General features: G+C 38.6%; 1 protein-coding gene across 5 annotated transcripts in view; it reads right to left on the reverse strand.

The window, feature by feature from the left end:
* ptpn21 (protein tyrosine phosphatase non-receptor type 21) overlaps positions 1 to 26,013 on the reverse strand; it is a 70,286-nt gene that overhangs the window by 7,769 nt on the left and 36,504 nt on the right. For 2 of the 5 annotated variants that reach the window (XM_062968374.1, XM_062968375.1), the window contains exons 5-19: positions 22,922 to 22,989; positions 20,740 to 20,810; positions 19,853 to 19,940; positions 19,084 to 19,172; positions 18,111 to 18,198; positions 14,879 to 14,958; positions 13,251 to 13,352; positions 12,018 to 12,078; positions 9,993 to 10,083; positions 7,568 to 9,036; positions 5,627 to 5,764; positions 4,146 to 4,367; positions 2,353 to 2,481; positions 1,683 to 1,917; positions 572 to 732 (exon numbers count right to left, since the gene is read on the reverse strand). In XM_062968374.1, coding sequence (XP_062824444.1) covers positions 572 to 732; positions 1,683 to 1,917; positions 2,353 to 2,481; positions 4,146 to 4,367; positions 5,627 to 5,764; positions 7,568 to 9,036; positions 9,993 to 10,083; positions 12,018 to 12,078; positions 13,251 to 13,352; positions 14,879 to 14,958; positions 18,111 to 18,198; positions 19,084 to 19,172; positions 19,853 to 19,940; positions 20,740 to 20,810; positions 22,922 to 22,989 — 3,092 coding nt within the window. The remainder of the gene's footprint in view (positions 1 to 571; positions 733 to 1,682; positions 1,918 to 2,352; positions 2,482 to 4,145; positions 4,368 to 5,626; positions 5,765 to 7,567; positions 9,037 to 9,992; positions 10,084 to 12,017; positions 12,079 to 13,250; positions 13,353 to 14,878; positions 14,959 to 18,110; positions 18,199 to 19,083; positions 19,173 to 19,852; positions 19,941 to 20,739; positions 20,811 to 22,921; positions 22,990 to 26,013) is intronic. The other 3 variants (XM_062968376.1, XM_062968378.1, XM_062968377.1) reach the window with 3 other exon arrangements.

Here is a 26,013-nt window from a genome sequence, read left to right on the forward strand (position 1 = left end):
GTAGTGTGCCAGGAAATTATTGTCTCTGTCCACCTTATCATTTTAAAAGGAAGCATCTACTAGAAGAAATAGGTATTGTATGTGCAGGTAGTGAAGCAGTACACCTTCAAGTATTATACACTAATTAGAGGAAAGAAAGGAACAAACAATGAGAGAAGGCAATGCCAGGATACCCTGTTTGTGAGTGGACCTTGTCATGGCACTTTGCTATCCTTTGTTGGCAACAGAGTTCTAAACATGTTCATCTAATTCAGCAAGACACTTCTGACCTGATAAGCCCAGCACTGAATTAGAGCCTATTAGAACTCCTGAGAGGCTGAAATGGCCCATGGCCAATGAAAACACAAATGAAATTGCAGTGCAGACAAATACCACCATCTCATTTGCATTTTCACTGGCCAAGGGCTATCGCAACCTCAGAAGGCTTTTAATAGTAGGTTAGTAGAGTGCTTCTCTAGGATCCTGCTAAGTGACTCTGAGGATGAGACATAAGATGAGTTACTAGCTGTATTTCCAATTTTTTTTTCCAAATATCAATATGTCTGTCTTAGTTTAAAGTATAAGAAATAACCTCATTGTGTTCCAAACAGGCAATCATGACCTCTGACAAGATGACCACTCCAGTTCTTCCCACACCGGCACTGCAATGCACTAGCAAAGGGGGATTTGGAAGTGTCGGATCTGCGGTGCTATTTGTATGGCGCCGCACTGACTGTATCTCCTCCAGGTATGCTGTTAGATCAAAAGGAAAAGAAAAACAGACACGATGACCAAGTCCAGAAAATAACAGCCAACATATTAAAAATGTATTCAGTTGCATAAGAAGTTAATCAATCCCCTCGCTTTTTGCCAGAAAAGGGCAATCCAGTGGAGTCCAAAAGATGGCTCTCAGCTGTACTTTGCTATTATTTATATCCTTCCTTTCTTGAGCTGAAAAGCTCCATACCTGTGCTTTCATGTGCTTTCAGGCCATAAAATGCTTAATGAGCAAATACTGGCTCAAAACAAAATGGTATCTGATGGTGGTAAATTAGCAGGCCATTTCTTCATGTTGTCTTTATTTGCCTTAATGTCAACTCCAACGAATGGCAAATTTATCACAGAGTTTCTTGCCAAGATTAACTCAGATAATATTTCCCATCATTTTTATCTCAGACTTGCCCATTCTTCCAGTGGGTTTCCATTACTAAGCAGATTCGAACCCTGGTCTCCAGACGTCCTAGTCCAATACTTACAGAATCATAGAAATATACAGTTGGAAGAGACTTCTTGGGCCATCCAGTCCAACCCCCTAACATGCAGAACAAGGATAATGAAAGCATCCCCAACAGATGGCCACCCAGCCTCTGTTTAAAAGACTCCAAAGAAGGAGCTTCCACAACACTCCAAGGCAGAGAATTTTACTGTTGAACAGCTCTTACAGTCAGAAAATTCTTCCTAATGTTCTGGTGGAATCTTTGTTCCTGTAATTTCAACCTTCCTCTGAATCCTAGTCTCCACGGAAGCAGAAAACAAGCCTGCTCCCTCTTCCTTATGACACCCTTTCAAATACTGAAACCACTATAACCCATTGGTTCTTGACTGGTTTTGGGAAAACTCACAAAACACACTTCTCAATGCCTAGTTCCCATAAAGCAGCCATTACTTAGTTACTGGCAAAGGTGATTTTAAAAAAATCTTACATAGAAATCCTTTTATGTTTTCTGGGCAGCCATGCTCTGGCCAGTCAGTGTACTGGAGGTGCCAAACCGTTCTCTCTTGCCCTGTGAGGAGATGCTTGATCTTCAAACCTGTTGTTGCATAACAACCGGAGTCTGTTCGGAATCGGGTGGTAATCTTAAATCTCCCATATGTCACTGTATTGTGCCTTGAGCCAAGCCGTGGCCAGTATCGGAAACTTTTCTCTCGGCCACCCTCCTGAAAACATTAAGCTTAGTCAATAAAAATTACAACAAAATGTCTTCAAAGGAATTATGTTTATCTTTTAAATCTGTCAGCTCCTGCAAGGAGCCCTTGCTCACATGTATAATTATCTCCCTGTTAAATACACAACAATCCTGAGAGGCAGTTTAGGCTGAGAGACAGCTTTCCAAAGCCACACAGTAACCCTGTCATTATCTCAGTGTGAACTTGAACCTGGACTTCCCCAGTCCTGACCTGGTCCTTTGCAACAGCCTGTTGAACCATCAGCAAAAATCAGACTGAAGAGAGGTTTGACCATTAAAGTTCACACATATGGAAGTAATTTCATTTTGATGCTTCTGAAGTTGGATAAATAAATCAGATACTAAGATGCTAAAGAACAGAAAATCACATCCAAGCCAATTATTACCCAACACAGATAACACTCACCTCTTCTGCTGTCACCATGGTTATAATGGCAATCCCTTGCTCCCACACCATCTGCCAGAAATCTTGGCACGTATTCTGCAAAGGGCCTTGGGTAGCAATGTAGTCCCACTCCATACCCCCAACACAGACCTGTGTAATGAGGCAAAAAAGATTTAAATGTGTCTGTAAAAGTAAATCAATTTATAATACAAGAGCTGATGGGAAAACAGCTGCATCCTGTGATAAAGGATGGGGTTGGGATGTTCACAAACAAATCTAGATCAGTTTGGAAAGTTTTTTCCCTTGCTCTTTCCATCACCAAAAGATTTATAATCACCAAATATATTATAAGGATAATGAAACATGGATACAACCTCTTCCTTAATATGGTCTCTTCTGTGCCAGATGGAAAGTTGAGGCCATAAGGCTAAGGCACACCTATAATAATCCTCTTAAGGCCCATGAACTATGGCCTCTCCTGGACAGAGATAACCTGACCAGGCACTAGTCATTTTCTAGTTAAGACTACTGCAATGTGCTTTACATGTGGTTCTCCTGAAGATGACTGCTAGCATAATACGCACAATTTGGACTGGTGACAAGAACAAACTACAAAAACTAAATGACAGCAATTTTAAAGGAACTACACTAACTGCCAATGCAGTTGACTCTCCATAGGCTGACTCTCCATAGTTTCCTTTCTGAATTAGTGGTGCTTGCTAGTCATTTTATTTAGAGCACTATAGCAATTATATTTACAACCTGAATCACATCTTCCTATATAATCTACTTGAGTTTTGAGATATGCTGGAGGCCCCTTCTTTTGTGTCCCAGAATGTGATAAATTCCTTACAAAGGACAGAGGAAAAGCTGCCTGTCCTTCCCTTGGAGGCCCTCCCCATTTGTGCTAACACTGGCTACTTTCTAGCATCAAGTAAAAATGCGCTTTTTATCACAGACTCTCTGTTCTGAACATGTTATCTAAATAGATGTATAATTTTAAACTGGTGTTAACTGTTTAAAATTGATTTTGTTGTATGCATTCCTGAAATCCTATGATAAAAAGGATACAAATATTTTAATAAAGAACAAAATGTACAAAAAATAAAAACCTAGTCAGTTGATTTCAAAAGGCCATGTTTATGCCTTCACATCCAGAAACATAACCCTGAAAACAGCAGTTTCCAAACGCACTCTTTGAGAGAGAGAAATGTTTTGAGCCAAAAACTGTTTTCTATTAGAAATACTTCAAGATAAGTTGAGGATATGAAAATGCAAGGGACATATTTTAAGATGTTTCTCACTGAATCTCACAGAAGATAAAGATTGAGGAATGGAGAATGACATTTTGGACATAATTCCCTTTTGGTTGCAATTGCATGAAACATTAGGGCCAGACACCTGTTACTATTCACAGTTGAGTCCACCACTGATTAAATTGTTTGTTCTTTCAATGTACAGGAAGATAAAGTAGGCATGTAGACTACATGTGAATGAATTATTCACATTCTGGGACACAGAAGGGACCTCTAGCATATCTCAAAACTCAAGTAGATTATACAGGGAGATGCAATTCAGGGTTTTTGTTCTGAATTCCTTCTGCTCATGCATGGTAATCCAAATTAAATATTCTAGGTGGACAAACCTCTTTCTATCTATACTAAGAAAAGTAAAATTATTTCACACTTTCATTCTGCACCTACTTTAGCATATTCAGCTTGCATTTTAGAAAAATCTTTAATTTGCTCAATTTTAATACATTTAAAGACAATTGTTGGGAAGAAAATTCAATAAAACAGTTCTCCTGGTCTCACCTTAATATGGGAAGCATTAATATAGCCTGTATTGTTTTCTTTCGTAGGAACCAGCTCTACTCTGGTGTCATCATACGGAAGTACATCTTGGAATCTGTTCCGTTCTGCATTTTCTGGAAGACGGGCTATGGAACAGTCGCCATCCATAAGCCTTTTCTTTTGGATACGCTCATACTCTGTAAACACCATTCCTTGTTCTAACCGTTGTTCCAGACATTTGCACTAGAAAAAAAACATGAATACACAATTTTGCATAAAGATATAAACACATATATTTTCTTTCCCTTTCCATACACACACACATATATATACATACATACACACAAACACTTCATATTGTATCTTGGGTATTTAATAGTATTAACTTTGTTTACATGGTTCGTACTTTGAGTGCAATCTTTTGACTGAGTAAAATCTTGGAATTGAGTATAATCTAGTACCAAATCCAAAAATAACTACGCAAATAAAACAAAGGCTGAGATTTTAACAGAACAATACAGTGTAATAGGTCTACCTGCAGAAATATGTTACATTTGTCCATGCAACAGCTCCTCTCCAGACTCATCTTTTCAATACTTCAGCTTCCTCACAAAACCCATCCCCTATTCAACACCAGTCCTCAGATAGAAGAGAGCAGAATGGGATGGGAGAAGCATCTAGCTATGTCTCCATAGCCTGATAACGGATGATGGCATCATCAACTGAGGTCTCCTTTCTGGAGGTCTCAGATGAGATTGAAATCATCCTGCATCTGGCAATGGTGAAGGAAACTTTGGTTGATGCAGTGGGTGGAGAAGAATACTAACCTCCAGTAAACCTCCCAAAGATCAATAGCTATGCATTCCACTAAGAGGGATGCCAACTAAAGAAAACTGGGGAAACAGAAAAGGTCACCTCCATCAAACACTGTGGAGTGAACCGAGGTGTCACCCCTCTACAAGTTCAAATGTGTGCCTCAGACCCGTTCTGGATGATCAGCGCCTCCGCTGGAATAAACTGATGGGAACAAGGTGTAAGAGAGATAGATTTTATTTGTGTAACTTAAGGTATAGCCTTGTTGTTTTAAAATGGCTTCTCAAACTTGATGGAGAAAGTCCATTCAGTAGATCCCCAAGTCAAGAGATACCACCACAGAAAGGATTCTACTATTCTATTGTTTTCTTCATGGCTATTCAGCATATCTCTAAAGGTAAGGAGCACACAGAGCAGGATAGATATATACCCTTTTCAATGTCACCTTTCTCAGCATATGCTCTATATGGCTTCTGGGAAAATATGAAAAAGGTTAAGTACAACATAAAATACAAATGTGTGCACAAACACTAAAAATAGTTTTTTAATGCTGTGCATTTTTCCTATAAGCTAATCCCAGTGACTTTACTCAGATAAAAGTTGTCCTTGGGGTAGTAGTCAAGATTATTTAATTATAAAAAGTAAATATAAACTTCAAACATATAGTTCAGATAAAACATGAAACCAACCCGCTCATCATTTGTAGCTCTGGTGGGTTCCTCCCTTCCCTCATCTGGCAGTGGCAGTCGAGATAATGTCAGTCCATTGAGAGCAGCTAACTTCAAAGGTCCAATTTTTTTTGCTTCAGCTCTGTTCTTTTTCATGACCTGATGGAACAAGGCACCCTTACAACATAATGCAATAGAAGTTCAAATGAAATGGGGGACGACTCAGCTGCAAAAGGGAAGCACCTTCAGCTTGTCTTTCGCAAGCAGGAAAAAAAGGCACGCCAAGTCACCAATAGCTTCCTTGGCTGACACCACCTTACAGAGAATGCAGTCACAAAACAGCATTCTTTCCATCTTGCTGGTCCTCATTCCATGTTTTCATACTTTTCAAACTTCACAGGAATGATAAATAGACCTTAGCAGTTTGAAAGCACTGTTCTACTCAATGGACTTTGTGAAATAACTGCAGGTGATGGTACAAAAATAGGACAGGACAGCTGCAGTCTGGCATCCATGGAGTCCCAACAGTTTGCATTTATTTTGATCTTCTGCCAAGGAACCCAAGTCTGACAGACAACTATTCAATTCTGTCATTGATATTCATAACTGGAAGGTAGACAAGGCTGGGAGTACATGATCAGCATAAATTTTGTGACTGAGCATCACACTGAGAATCCAAGTCTTATTTCTAGTACTCTAGCCTCCACACTGTACTGATTTACAATAGTAGGCCCTTGGTATCTGCAGGGGTTTAGTTTTAGGACACCCCCCCCCCCAACAGATACCAAAATCCATGGATGTTCAAGTCACATATATGCAATGGTGCAATAAAATGATGTCTCTTATGTAAAATGGCAAAATCAAAGTTTGCTTTTTGGATTTTTAAAAATATTTTTAAGCTGAAGAAAGTTGAATTTATGGGAGCAGAATCCATAGATACAGAAGGCCTAACATACGCTGTACTGGTTAAAAGTGTTGGACTGGAACCTAGGAAATCCAGGCCTAAGGTCCCACTGAGCCATGGAACATCACTGGAAGAGCTTGGACAATTAGTCTGACTTTCTGCTTACCTACTGGATAGAACAGTTATGAGAATTTTTGCAAATACAGTTATTCACAAATTTGATTAATATGTTCTCTTTAGGAATCTCTCCTCCAGTATGATTCTTTGATATGCTTTCACTAGAACTTATTATAGAGTTATCCACGAGGACCTAGCAAATTCCTAGAAAGGATACCTCTCTAAAGTTTGACTTATAGAAATCTCTCTCCTCTCTAGGAATTTCCTAGGTCCTCCAGAAATCATTCATGTAAATAGGGTTCATATCTATCCACAGTTACCTGTTTCCGCATAAAGTTTTTCCTCCTAGAACCATATCATTCACCAGCTGATGTCTGGCATAGAATCAAATAATAACAGAGTTGGAAGAGATTACATGAGCCATCTAGTCCAAACCACTGCTATGCAGGAAAAGCACAATCAAGTATACAATCTTAGAATTTAAAAAATTATGAACCAAGGTAAGAGTTCCACATAATTATTCAACACAAAAACCTGCATCTCATTACATCAAGCCCCTTTCATTTCAGTTGTGTTTATCTGCATTTCCAGTAAATAAATTGTGGGCAGCTGAACTGCAAAGAGTTCTCCTTAAGGTCCTGAGAGCTGAAAGAAAGAAAGAAAGAAAGAAAGAAAGAAAGAAAGAAAGAAAGAAAGAAAGAAAGAAAGAAAGAAAGAAAGAAAGAAAGAAAACCTACAGGACTCACTTATGTCTAAAAACTAGAGCAGACCAATTGAATCTTCCAGTTTTATCTACATGTTGATTCATTATTCAACAACTGATTGAATGGGTCTATTCTAGTTGGGACTAACCTTATTAACGATTGACTGGTTCTAGTAAAAGACTTATATGATACAGCACAAAAAGAAATAGAAGAGGAAAATCCCAGGGAAGAACTTACCCCTAAAGGAGGTAAACCTTCTACTACATTCTTCTTCCCCGAAAGTAGTTCAGATACAGGCCTCTTCTTTACAGAATCCTTCCGCACTCTGTACCTTGCACACATTGTTAGATCAGATTCAGATACAGATGGGGTCAACATCCCATCACCTCTCCTCTGGACTTGAGTGTCAGCCATGATGTGGGTGGGGCTCACATCTTTTACCCTCTTCTCGGTTTCTGTAATATGCAACTTAGGTTCATGGATATGTAAAGGACCAGGAGAGGGAGCAATGGAACTGTAAGGATAGTTCAATAAGGATTCAGGAGGGTAACAACCCATGACAGAAGGAAGCTGGGATTTCCCATCAATGAATGGAGAGAGTGCTGAGTTTGTCTTGCTGTCTTCTTCAAAGTCCTCCTCTTCCTCGCTGCTATGAATCAGCATGGTGGCATCTGAAAGAGACTTCTTATGCCCATAATTCACATTTTCTTCTTGTTCCTCATTTTCCTCTTGCTTTGTTCTTTCCAGAAAAACAGTGGGCTGGGATCCAGCAGGGACCACCCTTGTCAGGGCTACATCTGCAGCTGAGGCTGACATAGTCCTCTCTTTCATCCTCATGGCCTCAAAGCTGTGAGCCAGACCAGCAATTTCAATACTGTTCCTCTTCTGCAACTGAGCATGCCGAGCTGATGTCAAAGGCTCACTCACTTCCTGGAGGGAATGTGCAACCGGTAAACTGTCTTCCTGAAATGTCTGGACTGAGTGATGAACTCGTCGGGTGATGAGGTCAGGATTGCTGCTGCTAATATAGAGGTGTCGGGAGAGGTCTGGGGTGCTGTTGGCCGGTCTAGGATAGGGATAAGGAGGAGGAGGGCGATATACTTGCGTCTTCATGATGTTTGGTGCAGGATAATCTTGAGCCTGTAACTGAACATTGGTCAATTCAGGAACACTGACAGCTCCGACCACCAAACGCCGTTCAGCAGGATAGGGGTAAGGGGATTGGCTATGGAAACTGTAATTTAGATTAAATGGGTAGTGCCCAGAATGAGGTGAAGTGAAATTAGCATGCTCTCGGATTTCAGGCTGACTGTACACCATCGCATCGGGCCTACTGTAGGCATATGAATTGCCAATGTTGAGGTTTCTCATGGAATGACTCTGCTTGTCTGAATGTATCATTCCCCGGTTAAGCTGCTTCATGACAGTCTCATAATCTGGGGTAGGCCGATAAGAAGGTGGTATAAGGGCACTGTGCCGATGCGACGGGACATAATCAGATCTGAGGACATCACTGCCAGTAATGCTTGGATTGGAGGACATGGGTGATGGCTGCATATAGTGCTGTGGGTTATTCAGGGAGTTTGTACTGTGAGCGCTGTAGACGCTGCCGTTGCGAATTCTGCCATTATAATCATGCGGTGCTCTATCCAGGCTGGTTTGAGAGTGGCAATAATAGCCATTCTGATTATTCCCATAGAGATTATCTGAAATACATGTGACCATCCATTTACAAACAGGAAAAAGACACACAATGGCTGTTATCAAAGTGTCAGCCCTATGTCTCACCAATGTGATTCTGAATAAGGAACAGAACTTTCTGAATCAACGAACAAATCTCTGACAACTTCACTGTCATTAACAAAATATTTTAAGTATTCAATATTTTAACGGTGTGCTAGCCTACACATAGTAGAAAGTATTTAACATTGTACCAACTATCAAAGGAGAAAATTGAAGGTTTTTTCAAGTATAAATGCAGTGCAGGAAGTGGTAGTGAGAGAAATTAAGAACCGGGGAGAGACTGATAAATCCCTTGCTCGTTGCAACTCTAGGAGATTTTTCAGCTGAAGCAAAGATCAAATACTTTTGATAACAATATAATAAAAGGCTCCTAGTTTTCCCCCCAAGCCTAACAGCGAAGACAGTACAGCATGTGCAGCAGGGGGAGAGTTTCCTTTGATTCTGCCCAACTCTGACACAAGATCTAGAAGGGTACTTTAGAGAGAAGGAAGTCATATGAAGGTTTCCCATCCCTGTGCCACGTGTCAGTGAAAGTTCTCCAGTTATATTTTTTCCTTATGTTCACTGAGTTACCTCTATTTTCTTCAATAGTTACCACTTGAAAATGCACACAAAGAACAAAATATCATTGTTATAGAAACCATTAAGCTCTGGATGGGAAAGATCCTGCAAAGTCACTCTTAGCCAAAACAAATAAGATAAACTAGAGGGCCAAACAGCCAGAGATTTGTACTGTTAGACTTGGTTCTACATGAAAGGTGCACACATAGACAGCACCCAGGAACGGTTTGGTCTGAAACTTACTTCTCATTAATAACTGTAAGCAAAATGGGTTCTCAGCAACTTCCAGTTTTGGAAAATACATCCCCAAAATAATAAAAAAACACCTTTTATTTTCCTGAACAAACTGAATATTTACCTTGTGAAGATGTATATGGCTCTGCGAAGTGTCCATTGTAGTGTAACTGCGGTGGGGCTGGCGTCATCATATAAGGTTGTGGTTTGGGCTGCTATAAAAATATTGTTGAAGTAAGTGGAAGAACTTGATCATGAAATCATAGAAGATCGTAAAACTTCATTGCATTTTCGATACTTGGAGGGACCCCAATGAGGCAGCAATGATTTTGAAAACTTCTTAGTATCTCTGACCATAAGGCAAGAAGTACAACAGTGCACACCAGTTGACAGACATAAATTAAAACTCTTCAACCTTCAAAGTTGAAGTGGTTCTGGTGTGTCTACATGCACATCCGAATGTGCATGCAAGTGAAATGCTCAACCTGGAAGACTACATTTTGACAAACAAGAACAACCAGATCTTGATTAGACAAAGCACATCTTTGGATGATAATAGAACAGAGGTTGCGGCACCTGCCAAACAGATGATTAACACTGTCTACATTAAGCTAATGAACCTTCAGCAACTCCTGACTCCTAGTAGTCTCTCCAGGATAACATTTCTGTTAAAATTCTGATTTTAAACCTAACTGCCACATGTGATGCTTCATCTTACTTGTGGGTTTTCCTCAGAGGCAACTGATTTGGTCATTGTGTAAAAAGAATGTTAGGTGTTTGGCCAGTATGGTTCTTATAGTGTTCTTCATATAACGACTGATTACTCAAAAGCATGGCTCAAAAAGGTTAGGTTTTGGACTATAACTCCTGTGCTAGCTTGGAGATTCTGGGAATTGTAGTCAAAAGTACGCTTTTAAAGATTTGCTTGAAGGTATAAAAAGGAATTTGTGATATTTTCTGTTCTTACTCTTCTCTCCCTCTCTCCATCTAAATAATATATGATACAATAATATGCAGTTGCAAGTATTGTCAGCTCAAGGTCTTTTTTTCCATCTTTCAAAACATAGGTACCAGTGCTCCACCCCTATGGTCAAACCCGTTTCCAAGACCTCAATTAGCCACTGTATTTTGATTGATAAGGAAGGATGTAAGACCAAATCTGTATGCTTGAATTAAGCTTCATGTACAGTTTTAGGCAAAGGCTTCTCTCTTACTGCAGTTCTCCCTTGGCAAAAGGGGGATATTCGCATGTATAGAAGAAAAAAGATGTAAGAACTATGAGGGATCAATACAAAAGTTTATCTAATTCAGTATTCTGTTCCTACAGTGTCCAAGACAACAGTATCTAACGATGCACGTTTTCTGCAAACTGATATTCAGAGAATGGTAACATGCTTCAGCACATTAAAAGTGCCAGTATTACAAATATTTATATATATTTAAAGTAAATGGTGTGGCACCACACAGTGAAGAAAGGGTGTGTAACATATTTTGCTTGCACAGCATAGCAAACTATTTCAAAATCTGGCATTCATGTGATGCGAGCTTCATTGTGAAGGCTAGATGTTCCTAGAAACCTCTCAGGCTAAAACTGTATTAATTTATTTGAAGGAGTTGGGTAACTCTTGCAACACTGCTCAAAGTCTGGGAGAAGAACACAAGCAAGAAATATTTTCTATTTATTTTGGGTGCAGATAATGAGTCTATTCCCTAACTGTTGAGAAGACAGTAGATATTCTCACATGCTGTTAAGATCCAGGAAACTGCTAGAAGATAAACAGCCCCTCTAATAAAAGCTCTAGGCTAGGTCTTTCAGACCGTAACTTAGCAGTTATTTCACTATTCTTTTTGGAAGGGTAGATTGCCTGTCATAAACAATGCTAGGAATGATTAAGAGAGAAACTCTGATATCTTGATTCATGGAAGTGACAGAAACTCCTCTATCAATTTGAACTATTTCAGTACTGAACTGTAGTCCAACTAGGCAATTCTTCAGAAGTAGAAATATATAGGCAGCCCACCAGCTATTATTTAAACAACCTATATCCACCATGTTTCTGTTCTTTAAGAGGCAAGCTTGCTCACAGTCACATATAACTTTTAAAAACAAATCAAGAGATAAGAAGCACCTGAAAGTTAGAGACCTTACCAGAGACAGCCTTGATGATGATCGCCTCCTAACTGGATTGACTGTCACTGTATGAGCTTGTCTATAAAGAAAGGTAAATGGAAAAGCTAAAAAAAATACAGATTTGCAGTGATAGTAAGAGACAGTGGAATGAAATGCATGTTTCATCATCATCATCATCATCATTATTATTAGTATTAGTATTATTATGTATACCCTGCTTTATCTCCTCCGAAGGAGACTCAAAGCAGCTTAACATAACCTCATCAGCATAACTATTTAAATTACACCAATATACAAACATTAAAACAGGATATCAGAAATACCTTGTTCAAAGGTACTTATTCCCTAAAGTTTTTAGAAATTCATCCTTTAAATTCTAAACTCTTAAAATGATTGCTATACTGGGAGCCTATCTCCTTATAAACAAAGGCAGAAGTCTCCACAGGGCAAGAGTGTATGCACTCATGTACACACATCACATACACAAGCAAATAGGGGAATGCAACCCTCTTTCACATTTTTTCTCCACCAGCAGAATGTCTGTATGTATTACAATGACATCAGGAGTTCTGAGAGATTTCCAGAAATGTACTCAAATGAATGCAGTACAATCAGCCCTGGATTCCCACTGATTCTGTGTCTATAGATTCAACAATCCATGAATTGAAAATATTCAAGAAAAAAATCCCAACAGCAAACCTTGATGTTGCCATTTTACTACACCATTGTCTGTACTGTAGAACATAATGATATTACACCGTAGTGTGGATAGGACTGCAACCTAGAGGAGACCCATCCACACAAACCCTAAAGCACTGCTACGCTTTTGTCTGCAGCATCTCAAATGTTGTGCCGTCTTCCACTGGCTCAAAATGTTGGTATGGTCAATGCATAGCAGTTATATATATTTCTCTTGAAATGAAACACTTCAAGGTGGGTATTCTACCATACGTTCAACATCACATGGAGAAAGACAGAGGCAAATAAACACTGTTCCCATCCTGAAATGTTATTCCCAATACTAAAGCTGCATTTAATCAAGTCACTTCAAAATCTATACTTGGAAATGTTATTTTTGGATCATTGTAGTCATGTTGGCTGGGTGATTTTGGAAATTATAGCTCCCAAAAGTAACCTTTCTGATCAGAGTAGGTTAGGAGCAGCCCTGCCTCAAGTAAGTACAGGAACAGTACAAAATACCTGGCATGCAAAGAACACAAAAGGAAAGAAAGAGAATGTTTTCTGGCTCACCCTTTGGGTAGAGAAGGACGAGAAAGGATTGGAAAGCGTGGAAAGGAAAGAATGAGGAAAGATTTCTGAGAGCCTTCCTCAGGCGGAGAATCGGGGGAATCTCTAAAGACAAGGTACATGCAGACAAAATGGAGGCAATGAAATAGCACATTGAAAAAGAAAGGATGTTGGTTACAACAGAGGAGACATTTGAAGTCCATTTTCCAGTGGACATGTGAGGGGTGCTCTTTTTATATGGTCATGACCATATGGTCCTTCCTATACTACAGAATGAAAACATAAACTTGCTTCTTAGAAATTTTCTGTTAATCTAAGACAGGGATGCAACAGAAGTGGTTTCTGAGGTAGCTTTTATTTTTGGCCAGCAGGCATGAGTTAGGCAAGATTCCCCACTGCTATTTCAGAAATATATATTCCAATCCACACAGCTAATAAGAAAACATGTTAGCAATGTATGTTAAAGAAACTGGAAGACAAACAAAACTATGGAAACATTCACCATATTTCACAAATTCAAGGAAGTGTGTTGCTTTGTTTGGCTGTGGACTTGTTTTGAGGGGCTGAGCCAATGTTTTCAACATAGTACACGTTTGATATCACAGCATGACAAAAGGGCAAATGCATTGTGTTTATTATTCAGTATTAAGAATGAGTAATTCAGTATTCCTGTAAAATGATATGAAACTCAAAGGTAACCCAGTGAACCTCTGCTTCATGATATTTAAATAAGGGACTTGTTTATGAAAATTACTCAGGCAACAAAGGACAGAAACTAACCAACCTGAAACTGACCAAATAGCCCAAAACCATGAAAAAGAAATAGAACTGCTTCCTACTACACAAGTGTCACTCCATCTCAATGCCTGATAAGATTTCAGATTACTAGCATGTGGCTCCATCTCTGTGCAGCCTATCTTTTGTATATTACAATTTCACTAGGTTCCTTTCCAAGTTACTTTATTTCCCAATTTTCCTATTCCCACAACACAAAGAAGTGCAATAAAACAAATCCTCATGGAAAGAGGCCCATGGCATCATATGCCAATTCAGAATTTCCACTGTTGTATTTATTTTCTTCTCCTTTTATATAATGAAATTCTAATTATATATTTGGAAAATTAATTATTCATTATTTTGAGAACTTTCTAATGGTCTTGTTGATGTGCTGGATCCCAAGATGCCTTTCCACTTACAGGAGACCCAGTCCCAACTACAAAAAAGAGCATAATGTGAGAAAAGTGACTGCAAATTCCAAAGTGTTTCTTTATCTACACAAGCTCTTTCTTATATAATTTGTCACATATTTTAGTAGAATATACATCACAAATGTTATAATCCTTGTTCATTTGTTTTCTTAGCTGCTAATGTAACCTCTGAGACACTGTTCTAACAAATAGCAGGAATACTAACTATTGAATAAGACTTACTATTCAAGTTTGTTTTGGATCCAAACCATTATTCCCAGATTTTGCACTAAGACATAGAATTATATGGGTTCTTATTAGAGCAAAATTCTTTCCTAGAGAAATAAGTTGCAGTCTTAGGATAATGCACCTGCTTAACTGGGAAATTACAGAATACAATGTTAGAGTTCATATGGAGAAACTCTATAGTAGTGTTGTACTTACAGGCTACATTTATTTAGTCTATAAAATTTGTGCCTGGCCACACACATTCTCCATACATATTTTGCCGTCTCCATGTCTTCCTGTCGAAAAAAAGAGATAGATGTAAGAGAAAGCTGGAAAGATGCTAGGTGTCAGCCATTGACATTTGATAACAATTCCCTATTGAGTTGACCACCAGAGAGGAGAAGAATCTAGTTCAGCTATCCCATTCACTAGACATAAAAATCTAATCTTTGAACAAGACAAATGGCTACAACAGGTGGACCAGAATTATTTAAGATCTTGTCTACACTTCAAACCAGTATTGGAAAAAAAACTGGTTTCACTATGCAGATGATTACATAGGAAATCCTGGCACCAGTTTGAGGCCCAGGCAGTGATTACATAAACCACAAAGCACTGATGCACATTTAAGGGCTTTCTTTCATGCACTTTTGTGGGAATTTGTTGTCTGACCATCACAATTTGACATTAGCTTCGAACTGCATTAAATGGTCAGTTTAGATGGAGTCTTAAACAAAATAAATAAATGGCAAATAAACCTCAAAAACATATAAGAAAAAATTCCATTATACTGGGTATGACAGCTAAAGCCCTGTGAGAGATGGAGATTTTCTTTACAGACTTTTCTTTACACAGAGATTACCAGAGACTGGTTAGACACAGAGACTATTCTTAGAGACTAGAGACTTGATTGGACGAAAAGAGACTTTCTTCAAATTAACTGAACATTATTCCTTTGATCAAGGAAGAGGAAACACACCCCCAGTTTGACTTTATGCCAAAGACTGAAAAGACCTGAAAGTTGGACATGTATGTGAATGGCCACCTCTGGCCCTAGCAACAAATCCATCATCGGAAGAAGCCAAATGACTGGGCTAGATCAGAATTCTACTGTGGACTATATCCTTTCTAAAACCTGATTAAAAATATTAATCAGGTTTTAGAAAGGATATAGTCCACAGTAGAATTCTGATCTAGCCCAGTCATTTGGCTTCTTCCGATGATGGATTTGTTGCTAGGGCCAGAGGTGGCCATTCACATACATGTCCAACTTTCAGGCTACACCATAACACAACAAGACCACAATTAGCATATATTACAATGAGTTAATGGCTGCTTATCTAATCATAGAATCATAGAATAGTAGAGTTGGAAGAGACCTCATGGGCCATCTAGTCCAACCCCCCGCTAAGAAGCAGGAAATCGCATTCAAATCATCCCCGACAGATGGCCATCCAGCCTCTGCTTAAAAGCTTCCAAGGAAGGAGCCTCCACCACAGTCCGGGGGAGAGAGTTCCACTGCCGAACAGCCCTCACAGTGAGGAAGTTCTTCCTGATGTTCAGGTGGAATCTCCTTTCCTGTAGTTTGAAGCCATTGTTCCGTGTCCTAGTCTGCAGGGCAGCAGAAAATAAGCTTGCTCCCTCCTCTCTATGACTTCCCCTCACATATTTGTACATGGCTATCATATCTCCTCTCAGCCTTCTCTTCTGCAGGCTAAACATGCCCAGCTCTTTAAGCCGCTCCTCATAGGGCTTGTTCTCCAGACCCTTAATCATTTTAGTCGCCCTCCTCTGGACGCTTTCCAGCTTGTCAACATCTCCCTTCATCTGCGGTGCCCAAAATTGGACACAGTATTCCAGGTGTGGTCTGACCAAGGCAGAATAGAGGGGGAGAATGACTTCCCTGGATCTAGACGCTATTCCTCTATTGATGCAGGCCAAAATCCCATTGGCTTTTTTAGCTGCCGCATCACATTGTAGGCTCATGTTTAACTTGTTGTCCACGAGGACTCCAAGGTCTTTTTCGCACACACTGCTGTCAAGCCAGGCGTCCCCCATTCTGTATCTTTGATTTCCATTTTTTCTGCCGAAGTGAAGTATCTTGCATTTGTCCCTGTTGAACTTCATTTTGTTAGTTTCAGCCCATCTCTCTAGTCTGTCAAGATCGTTTTGAATTCTGCTCCTGTCTTCTGGAGTGTTAGCTATCCCTCCGAGTTTGGTGTCTTCTGCAAACTTGATGATCGTGCCTTCTAACCCTTCGTCTAAGTCGTTAATAAAGATGTTGAACAGAACTGGGCCCAGGACAGAGCCCTGCGGCACTCCACTTGTCACTTCTTTCCATGATGAAGACGACGCATTGGTGAGCACCCTTTGGGTTCGTTCGCTTAGCCAATTACAGATCCACCTAACCGTAGTTTTGTCTAGCCCACATTTTACTAGTTTGTTTGCCAGAAGGTCGTGGGGGACTTTGTCGAAGGCCTTACTGAAATCCAGGTACGCTACATCCACGGCATTCCCTGTATCGACCCAACTCGTAACTCTATCGAAAAATGAGATCAGATTAGTCTGGCATGACTTGTTTTTGGTAAATTAGCAATGACCGCATTTGTTTCTAAGTGTTTGCAGACCACTTCCTTAATGATCTTTTCCAGAATCTTGCCTGGTATTGATGTGAGGCTGACCGGACGGTAATTGTTTGGGTCGTTCTTTTTTCCCTTCTTGAAGATAGGGACCACATTCGCCCTCCTCCAATCTGCTGGGACTTCTCCTGTTCTCCAAGAACTCTCGAAGATAATTGCTAGTGTAAAGATAATGACTAGAACCATGCTCAGAAATTACAAGACTATAAGACTGACTGTTAAGGAGTCATATTCAAGTCCCTTCGGGGAGATGGGGCAGGGTATAAAAATAAAATTATTATTATTATTATTATTATTATTATTATTATTATTATTATTATTATTATTATTAATAGTGGTAAATGACTGAATGTGACCTCGAAAATCTTACCTTTAAAGTCTGGTGGCACCATGGCCAAAGCGTTTCCAAATGCTGGGAAACAATGTCTGCAGAGTTCTCCCAGTCTCAAGGTGCTATGGAACAAGCAATTGCAGCAGAACCCTAAGGGGTTTCTCCAGAGGCCTTTTCGTGACACAATCTGAGACTAGGAGTGTGCTGCAAATGTCATTTCCTAGCACCCCATCTCCAGCTCTTCAGAAATGCTTTGGTTGGGGTGCTGCCAGGTTGCAAAAAGAAGGTTTTGCAGGGCAGTACCCTCAGATGTAACAATAGCCCCATCATGTAATGTTATGTTCATAATGCATGACCGCAGCCAACATTTAAAAATGCACGTTAAATGTTCTCTTCTAAATATCAGACAAATAATTCTGTGTAAATTCCTTATACAAAATTGTCTTAAATTCATAAGAGTAATTGCTCACTCACTTACAGTTTGGAACTGGATAGTCTCTTCTTTATTTGCCAGCTCTAGTGCAAAAAAGGACTTGTTGTGGGACATATTAGCAATGTCATGCCACCTAAACAGGGAGTGGGGAAAGACATAAATTCTCAAGGACTCATAAATTACTGCAGTGTAACTGCATACAGACAAGATATATGAGTTTGTCCTAATATCTGTATTTATTCAAGTATAACTAGCCATCAATTGTAATGTGCACCTCAATTTTGAAGATGCACATTGCAAAAAAAAAAGATTTGTTGTCCAATGTAATGCGCAGCTTCCCCTCGCCTGTCAGTCATTCTGCTGCCTGCCTTGGAATAACCAATAGGCAAAGGGAAGCGATGTCCTTCCATCAGGCCTGACAGACAGGCTGAAGCTTTCCAACTAAGGCCTCTTTCATGAGGCCTTCAAAACCGAGAAGGAGGTTTTGAAGGCCTTGTGAATGAGGCCAGCTGGGAAGCCATGAAAGTTCACCAACCACAGGTGAAACACAAGCAGATTTATGTGTATGATTCTAATGGACCATCAAATCTAATGTGCACCTCATTTTTGGTTATGTAATTACGTCAAAAAAGGTAAGCATTAGATTTGAGTAAATATTTGTAAAAATTCTCACTTAAAGCTTTCAGCAGTTCAGTTGTCTAATCATTTGGTTGGGCTGGTTGCCTTTGAGATATGCTTCCAACTGAATACAGGGAGTCAAAAAGGCATTTAAGTAATAAGCACCATACGACAATAATAAATACATTAAAAATACATTACCAGCATGTATCTCAAGTCAACAGTATGGCAATTTCCTCACATTTTGTAAAAAGACCCGTCCTTTGTTTTATGCACTGTTCTAGGAAGCTTCAAAATCAGGAAAAGAAATCTTCTCTCTGCTTGTACACTTTCAAGTTCTTGCAAATGCATTCATGGAAACGTGTTTGCATGTGCCACTATACTTGGGAAATAAACTCACCTAAAAATGACAGGAGGCCGGCCGTTTTTGTGCTTCACAAAGATTCCATCAAGGCAGGCTCCAATGAAAATATCACTTCCTTGGCTATCCTAGAGAATAACCAGAGAGAATGAACGCTTCCTAATAAGCATACAATTATTCTACTACTGAAAGATAAATGTTTTATTGTTTTCAATTGCATATTGATATACCTTTTGTTTGTGACGATGATAACCTTTCTATATTCACCCCAGAACATAAGAAAACAGCAGGCTTAGAAATCTAATTTGTTGCATCATTTGCCATTTAAATCCCAAACACATTATTTTAATTTTTAGCTTCTAAAACTGTAGTAATAAACCTGAAATCCAATTAATGTTTTTCCTATTGTTTTAAGCCCTGAAAGGTATACTGATATCAAGAACCTATGTATTTTACCTCTATATTCATATCAACAGTGCAATGTATGTATGTGTGCATGCGTATGCACATATCTGTCAAATCTGATAAATAAAAAATCTGGACTACTCTAGCTGTTGAATTAGGTATGCTAAATTGAAAGCTAATGCCTACTTTCTGGTGTGGCAGCTTTGAATTCTGCTGAAAAATAGAAACATTCAAATATTTCATGCTTGTAAGTCACACATTAGAATGTCTCTTCCCAAATTAGCTTTGAATATATATTTCAGAACATTTTTTTAAAAATGCAAACAGAAAAAAATCACAATTATAGTTGTTAATCATCTTGATAAACTAATTTAGCAAATGTATGGATGAAATCTAATTTTACCTTGGCGGGATAGCTCTCTTCCCCATAACCATCCATTCTCTCAACTTCTTGCATATATAACATCTCTGCATCAGGTGGCAGGAGCCCCCTTTAAAAACAAATATAGAATTCTATTTACTAACTGCTTAATATAAACTTATTTACAGAGCAATATTTTATTCCTGCAAATGTTTGGGACCAAACTGAAGAACCTTTATGGTCTCTTCTTCTGCTCCAAGACCTGTTAAGGATTAAAGTTACAGGAATATTATCCCAGAACCAGTCTGGCAATCTAAGACAGCAGGATGTATAATGGAAATAACTCTACTGGAACAAAATAGCAGTCCATCAACATCTGCTAGAGCACTGCTTCTTAAACTGTGGGTCCCAACCCCAAAAGGGATTCCAGTAACTCAATGTTGGTGTCAGGAAAAACTGGCAACAGTAAAATGTTTCTGAATGCCACCGAGACATTTACATGAATTTTTTAGCAACAACAAATAGTAAACTATGCAGAAAATTATTCAGCTGTACTTCACAAAAAGAAAAATCAGTCTGTTTAACAAGCCTTGGAAATGCTGATTTGTTATCAGTAAATGTTTAATTCGAATAGTATACCTATTTTATATACCCATATATCCAGGGTTGCATAAAAAAAAATCCTCACATGGAAAAGGTTTAAGACGCTCTGTGTTAGAGGTCTACATATTCTTTATACCACTGTTAAAGAAGATCTTTGTGCTGTTCAAATTTGCTTCCTGGTTTAATCATGATACTGCAATTAGCACAGAACAAGAGTTATGCAGCAGCCCAAAAGTTACAAATGTACCATTTTACAACACAAATTCAAACATCTTTCATGAACAACATTCATATCTGAAATAATGTCACAATTTCAAATCTATTACCTGTACTTCTGATGGAGTAAGGCCACTTTCTGGGTTGCTTCTTCCAGGATCTTCTCATCTTGTAACCAACCCTGGCAAATCAAACATAAACTATGAGCTTTACTCCATACAAATTTGCAACATTCAAATTTTGCTTTACTGAATGCAATAAATAAATACATAAACTTTAAAAAAATGTTGGATGCAGTAATGCATCCCTTAATTTAAAGGAACTTGCAGTATCATGCACAAGATTATCAGGGATCAGTTTATACATAACCTATTCCACATAACTAACAGAAACAATACCAACTACAACTACAATCAGTCCTCCAGTTTTCAATTTTAATTTTAGCAGATTATTCTTGGATTTGATGAATATGTTCTTTGTAGATATCTCTAGGTCACCCAATGTGACTTTATGGTCAGCATAGGTTGACCAGAGACATGCTAGAGGAACAAAAGATTCCTAAAAATAACACATCTCTTGGTATTTATAGGTTTTCCAGCACAGTTCTATGGTCAACTTCTATGATGACTGCAAAAGCATGCTGGAGAACCTAGAGGTTCATAGAGAGGTGGCCTCTCACAGTTTTCCATTTTGTGGGAATCCTGTGCTCCCTAATCCCCACAAAACTGGAGGGCAACTGTACTTCCATGAAGCAACATTGTGCACAAATCCATCTTCTCCCTTGTCAAAGGTTATTTGTGTTTCCTGACATAAAAGTCTGTATGAAATCCCCCACAGGCACATCAGTTACTTACATTAAAGAATATCAGTTATGTGCTGTTCAATATATTAAAAATATCCCTTACGAGAACGTAATAGCTACCCTAGACGTACATGGGAAGGAGGGAAATTGAAAGTTCCATGCAGTTCTGGGACTCTTGTTGCCTTGAGGATTGCTAAATCTTCTTTCATTGCTCAAGGTATTTCTACCCCAGGGATCCTTTCAGACTACACAATTATAATTCCATATAATTCAATGTTAATTGCAATGGCTGCATTCTCTGAAATCCTGGGATTTGTGGTTTGAAGAGGCACTGTGTTCTCTGGCTGAGAATTCCACATCTCTCTCCCTCAATCGTATATTTCAGGATTCCATAGGATGGCACCATGGGGCTTAAAACAGAATTAACTGCAAAAGGAGACCAGACTTCAAGCAAAACTCAAGACTATGTTGTCAAAAGCTTTCATGGCTGGAATCACTGGGTTGCTATGAGTTTTCCAGGCTGTATGGCCATGTTCCAGAAGAACATGGCCATACAGCCCAGAAAACTCACAGCAGCCCAAACTCAAGACTATTTACATAAGCAGGTTATAATAAAAATGTAAATGAAAGGCTATTCTAAAACTACAAAAAAGAAACAATGACTTGTTGAAAGCCATTTCTTTCCTCCCTTCAGGTTCTTGAGTTGCTCCAAAGTGATACTAGGGAGAAGAAGAACTACCTTAGTTGAAGATGGATTTAGATGGCCAATAGTTTTCCATACAACCCATATACTGTCGACACTGCAGAATTATAGCAGTTGGACATGGCTCCATGATAGGAAAACCTACGATCTATAGTTTATTTTTGACACCAGAACTTTCTGAAAGATCTCACAAAATTAAAAAATCTCATAATTCCACAGTATTGAGCCATGGTAGTTAAGGTGGTATCAAATTCCTATAATTCTGTAGTGTGGATACACTTTAGACTCAGCTGGTTCCTGACATAACAAGAGCTCTATATGTTCTAAAAGCACTATAAATATACCTTAAGTTTTGTTGAGTTTCAGCAATTTTATTTTACATGAGACTGAATGTCAGAAGGGCACAGAGGAGGTGGGATATTTTAATTTTCTCCAATTTTAGTTGAGTTTTTAATCATTATATTTATATGTAATTAAGCCCCCAAAATAATAAAAATCCAAAGAATTTGGCTAAGAAGAAGAAATCGAAGTAAATAACACTCTTCTGAAAACTGTTTTTTTAAAAGCAACTATACAACCTTTGAGTTATTTCTTTTGAATCCTGAAGCAACTTTTTAAAAAGTAAAAAGTAAAACATCATGCCTGTTTATTTTAAAGACAAAATAGCAATATCAGTAACCACCATGAATACCCTCCTCGCTTTGAAAAACTTTTATTTCTCCAACTCTAAAATAATTTCTTTAAAATAGAACACAAAAGGTAAGAGAAGAAACTGGATCATTCATACCACAGGGAATAAGGCAAATCTCTGCAAAAACTCCTGAGATTCATACTGGTCATAATCTCCAAAATCAGCTGAGGAATTAAGAGAAGACAGATAGGCATTAAACATTTATAATACTTTAAAAGGGATTCACTAACAGAGTGAATAACTACTGAGTATTATTTGAAGGATGAGAAACAGACCACAAATTAATCTGTAAAATGAATTAAGATGCTTCCTATCCCACAGAAGTTCCAAAAGTCATATAACATATAAAACATATATGGTGATTAGTGCACTCTGGCTTTTCACCAAAAAATTGCATTTTAGAAAGCCCATTTAGAAAGCCCATCTACCTAAAATGCACAAAATGCAACCAAACAAGAATGTACAGTATTTATTGAAGTGCTATGATTAAAAAGCCAGGCAAGGCTATGTAAAAATAGGATAGAATGCTGTTACACTAATAACATATTTCTTAGATCTCAGGAAATATCAATCTTGGCAGATCTTTTCCAGCACAGAAGATTATCATTCTTAAGAAATGTGCTATCAGCACTGGTCACATCTATGATTAATCTTTATAGCTGAGCTCTTTTCTGTTCTAAAGCATTTGTACCAGAGTGCTATAAAGTTAAGTGGATACCTATCAACATTGCACAGATGAAAACGGTAGCACCTTTATAACATCCCTCCTCTTAAACTACAGACCACTACAGATCATACTTGGTTGACAAGTTCTCCACTATGGCATCGTTCGTTTAGACCACATCAGCTTTCTATCAATTTATTTAATAGACAAGTGGATCTTCAGTCATTTGGTTAAAGATAAATCAAGAAAATACCTGTATTGACTGTAATGATATTAGAGCTCAATGTATGCCTATGTTCTGCAGTGTGCAACATGACACTAAGGCTGACCTTCAATGTTTGTGTCTCTGATCATAGAAGTTAAGCAGGGCCATCCATAAATCCCAGAAACTACATTATAGATTTCAGAGGAAGACACTGGCAAAACTACTACTGAGTAATCCTTGCCTTAAGAATAACTCTATGAAATTCATGGCATCACCGTAAGGTGACAGGTGACTTGAAGACAGACAGACACACATGGATATAAGGACCTAGAGTTTGAAAATGGGGAAGGGAATGGTGGCAGGGGGAGTTATAGAGTCCTAAACCAGCATGGAGATTGTATTCCAGAAAGTAAAATTCCAAACCTTTCCATGTAGCCCACACTTTTCTAGAGGGACCCCTAAGACTACTCAACTGAGTTCTCCTTGCTCAATTGATATGCTCACCTGACCGCACCAAAGAAGTAAGCAAGCAGTGACAGGGAAAGAGCAACAGCCCTCACTCTTCACTCTCTTTATTTTAGCAGCCAGAAATAATAGTGACAGTGGCTATAAAAATTAGGACCACACAGACTTTAAAGGCCTCCCAGAAAGCTGAAAAATCCGAGACTCAATGCTTTCTGTATACAGTCATTCCTCCCCATTTGTAGGTTTAACTTTTGTGAATTTGATTATTCACTGATTTTTTCACTCTAGGAATCTCTAGGTCCTCCAGTGAAACTATATGGTCAATTTCTCTAAGAATCTCTAGGTCCCCCAGTACAATTATATGATCTGTAACCAATGGAAGTCAACAAGAGTCACACTGGAAGACCTAGAAATCGCTAGAGAGGAGTTCTCTCAAGTAACCCCCTCCAGCAATGCCTTTATTAGCATTTTTTCACAGGAGCCTTGTTCCTCCAAACTCTAAACATGGAAGGTTGGCTGTAGATAATTAAAAACTCTAGCAGCAGGTGCTAGAGACCAGATACATCTGCAACCTGCTCATCATTTGACTGCTGGAGCCTTCGGGAGAAGAAGCTGAAGCCTATAGAATGAGAACAAAATCCCATTTGGGAATACCTCTAGTGGCCCATACTAATAATATTTTAAATGGCATCCCTGAAAAGCACAAATTATAGATATAAGAGAAATAATGAGTTACCAGGGGGAGGGAATTAAAAATCCCAATTACCCTGTGGAGATAACATCAATTGCAACATACAGGCAATTTTTGCATTTGTAGAGCCACAACGCCAGAACTGGCTGAATATTGCAATTTGAAGTCAGCTAAATGAGAGTTCCTGGAAACCTTCATGAGTAACGGACAATATGCTAATGTTTTCCACCTCACATTGTTTCAGGAAAGCCTTTGACGCCTCAGGAAGCCCAAGGACTATAGAGGGATTCCCTCAAAATAACTTTGGGTGGTATACCTTGCCCACCTTACTATAGGAAAATAGAAATGGTTATTTCATTTATCAGAATTTACTAATTTACTTTATAATAAAGGATAAAATGATAAAAACAACCCAACATAAAATAAAACCAAACTAATAAAATTCACACTCCATTATGAGATATGCAATGATAAATCAGTTGCAAAATATGATGGGTAAACAGAGAGATTTTAACTTGGCACTGAGTTGAAGCTATTGTGTGCCAGTTGGGCTTAGGGAAAAGGCATGCAACACCAAAGTGCTCCCACATTTTTTGCCTACTACATGAGTTTTGGAATACAATACAACTAGTTACAAAGCCTATATGCAACCTAGATTCGATCCAGCCTGCTTATGAATACCAAAGCAGTTAAAATGCTATTCTGTTTGTGAGTTTCTCATAAGCATCTGGTTGGCCACTGTAGGAAGCAAATACCTGACTACATAGACCTTTGGTGTGATCCAACCGGGTTCTTGTGTTTTTAATCAAAAGGAGAGGACTGCCGACAGGAAAACTTAAAACAGCTTTAAAAAGAAGTAGCAGTTTGTGTTGTACGGTTTAGCTCTCGCTTGGGTTTCCTGTAATTATATTGCTATTTCCCAAGAAACACAAGAGAAATAGCTTGTTATGTGTATGAACTGTTACTGCTTTGGTTCAAGAAGAGTCTACACATAAATTCACTATAAATAGCATGAAACAAAATCTGAAGATTGCAGGAATGAAAGCATAATTCTAAGGTTTTAAAGTATACTACCCTTTAATGTGCCAAACATACCGAGGGAGAACAAGTGCACTATTCAAAGGCATTTCTGAAAATAACAGCAATTTCCAGCAGTCAGAGGA

This window comes from Anolis carolinensis, chromosome 1 (genome assembly GCF_035594765.1).
Source record: "Anolis carolinensis isolate JA03-04 chromosome 1, rAnoCar3.1.pri, whole genome shotgun sequence".
NCBI classification, from domain to species: Eukaryota; Metazoa; Chordata; class Lepidosauria; order Squamata; family Dactyloidae; genus Anolis; species Anolis carolinensis.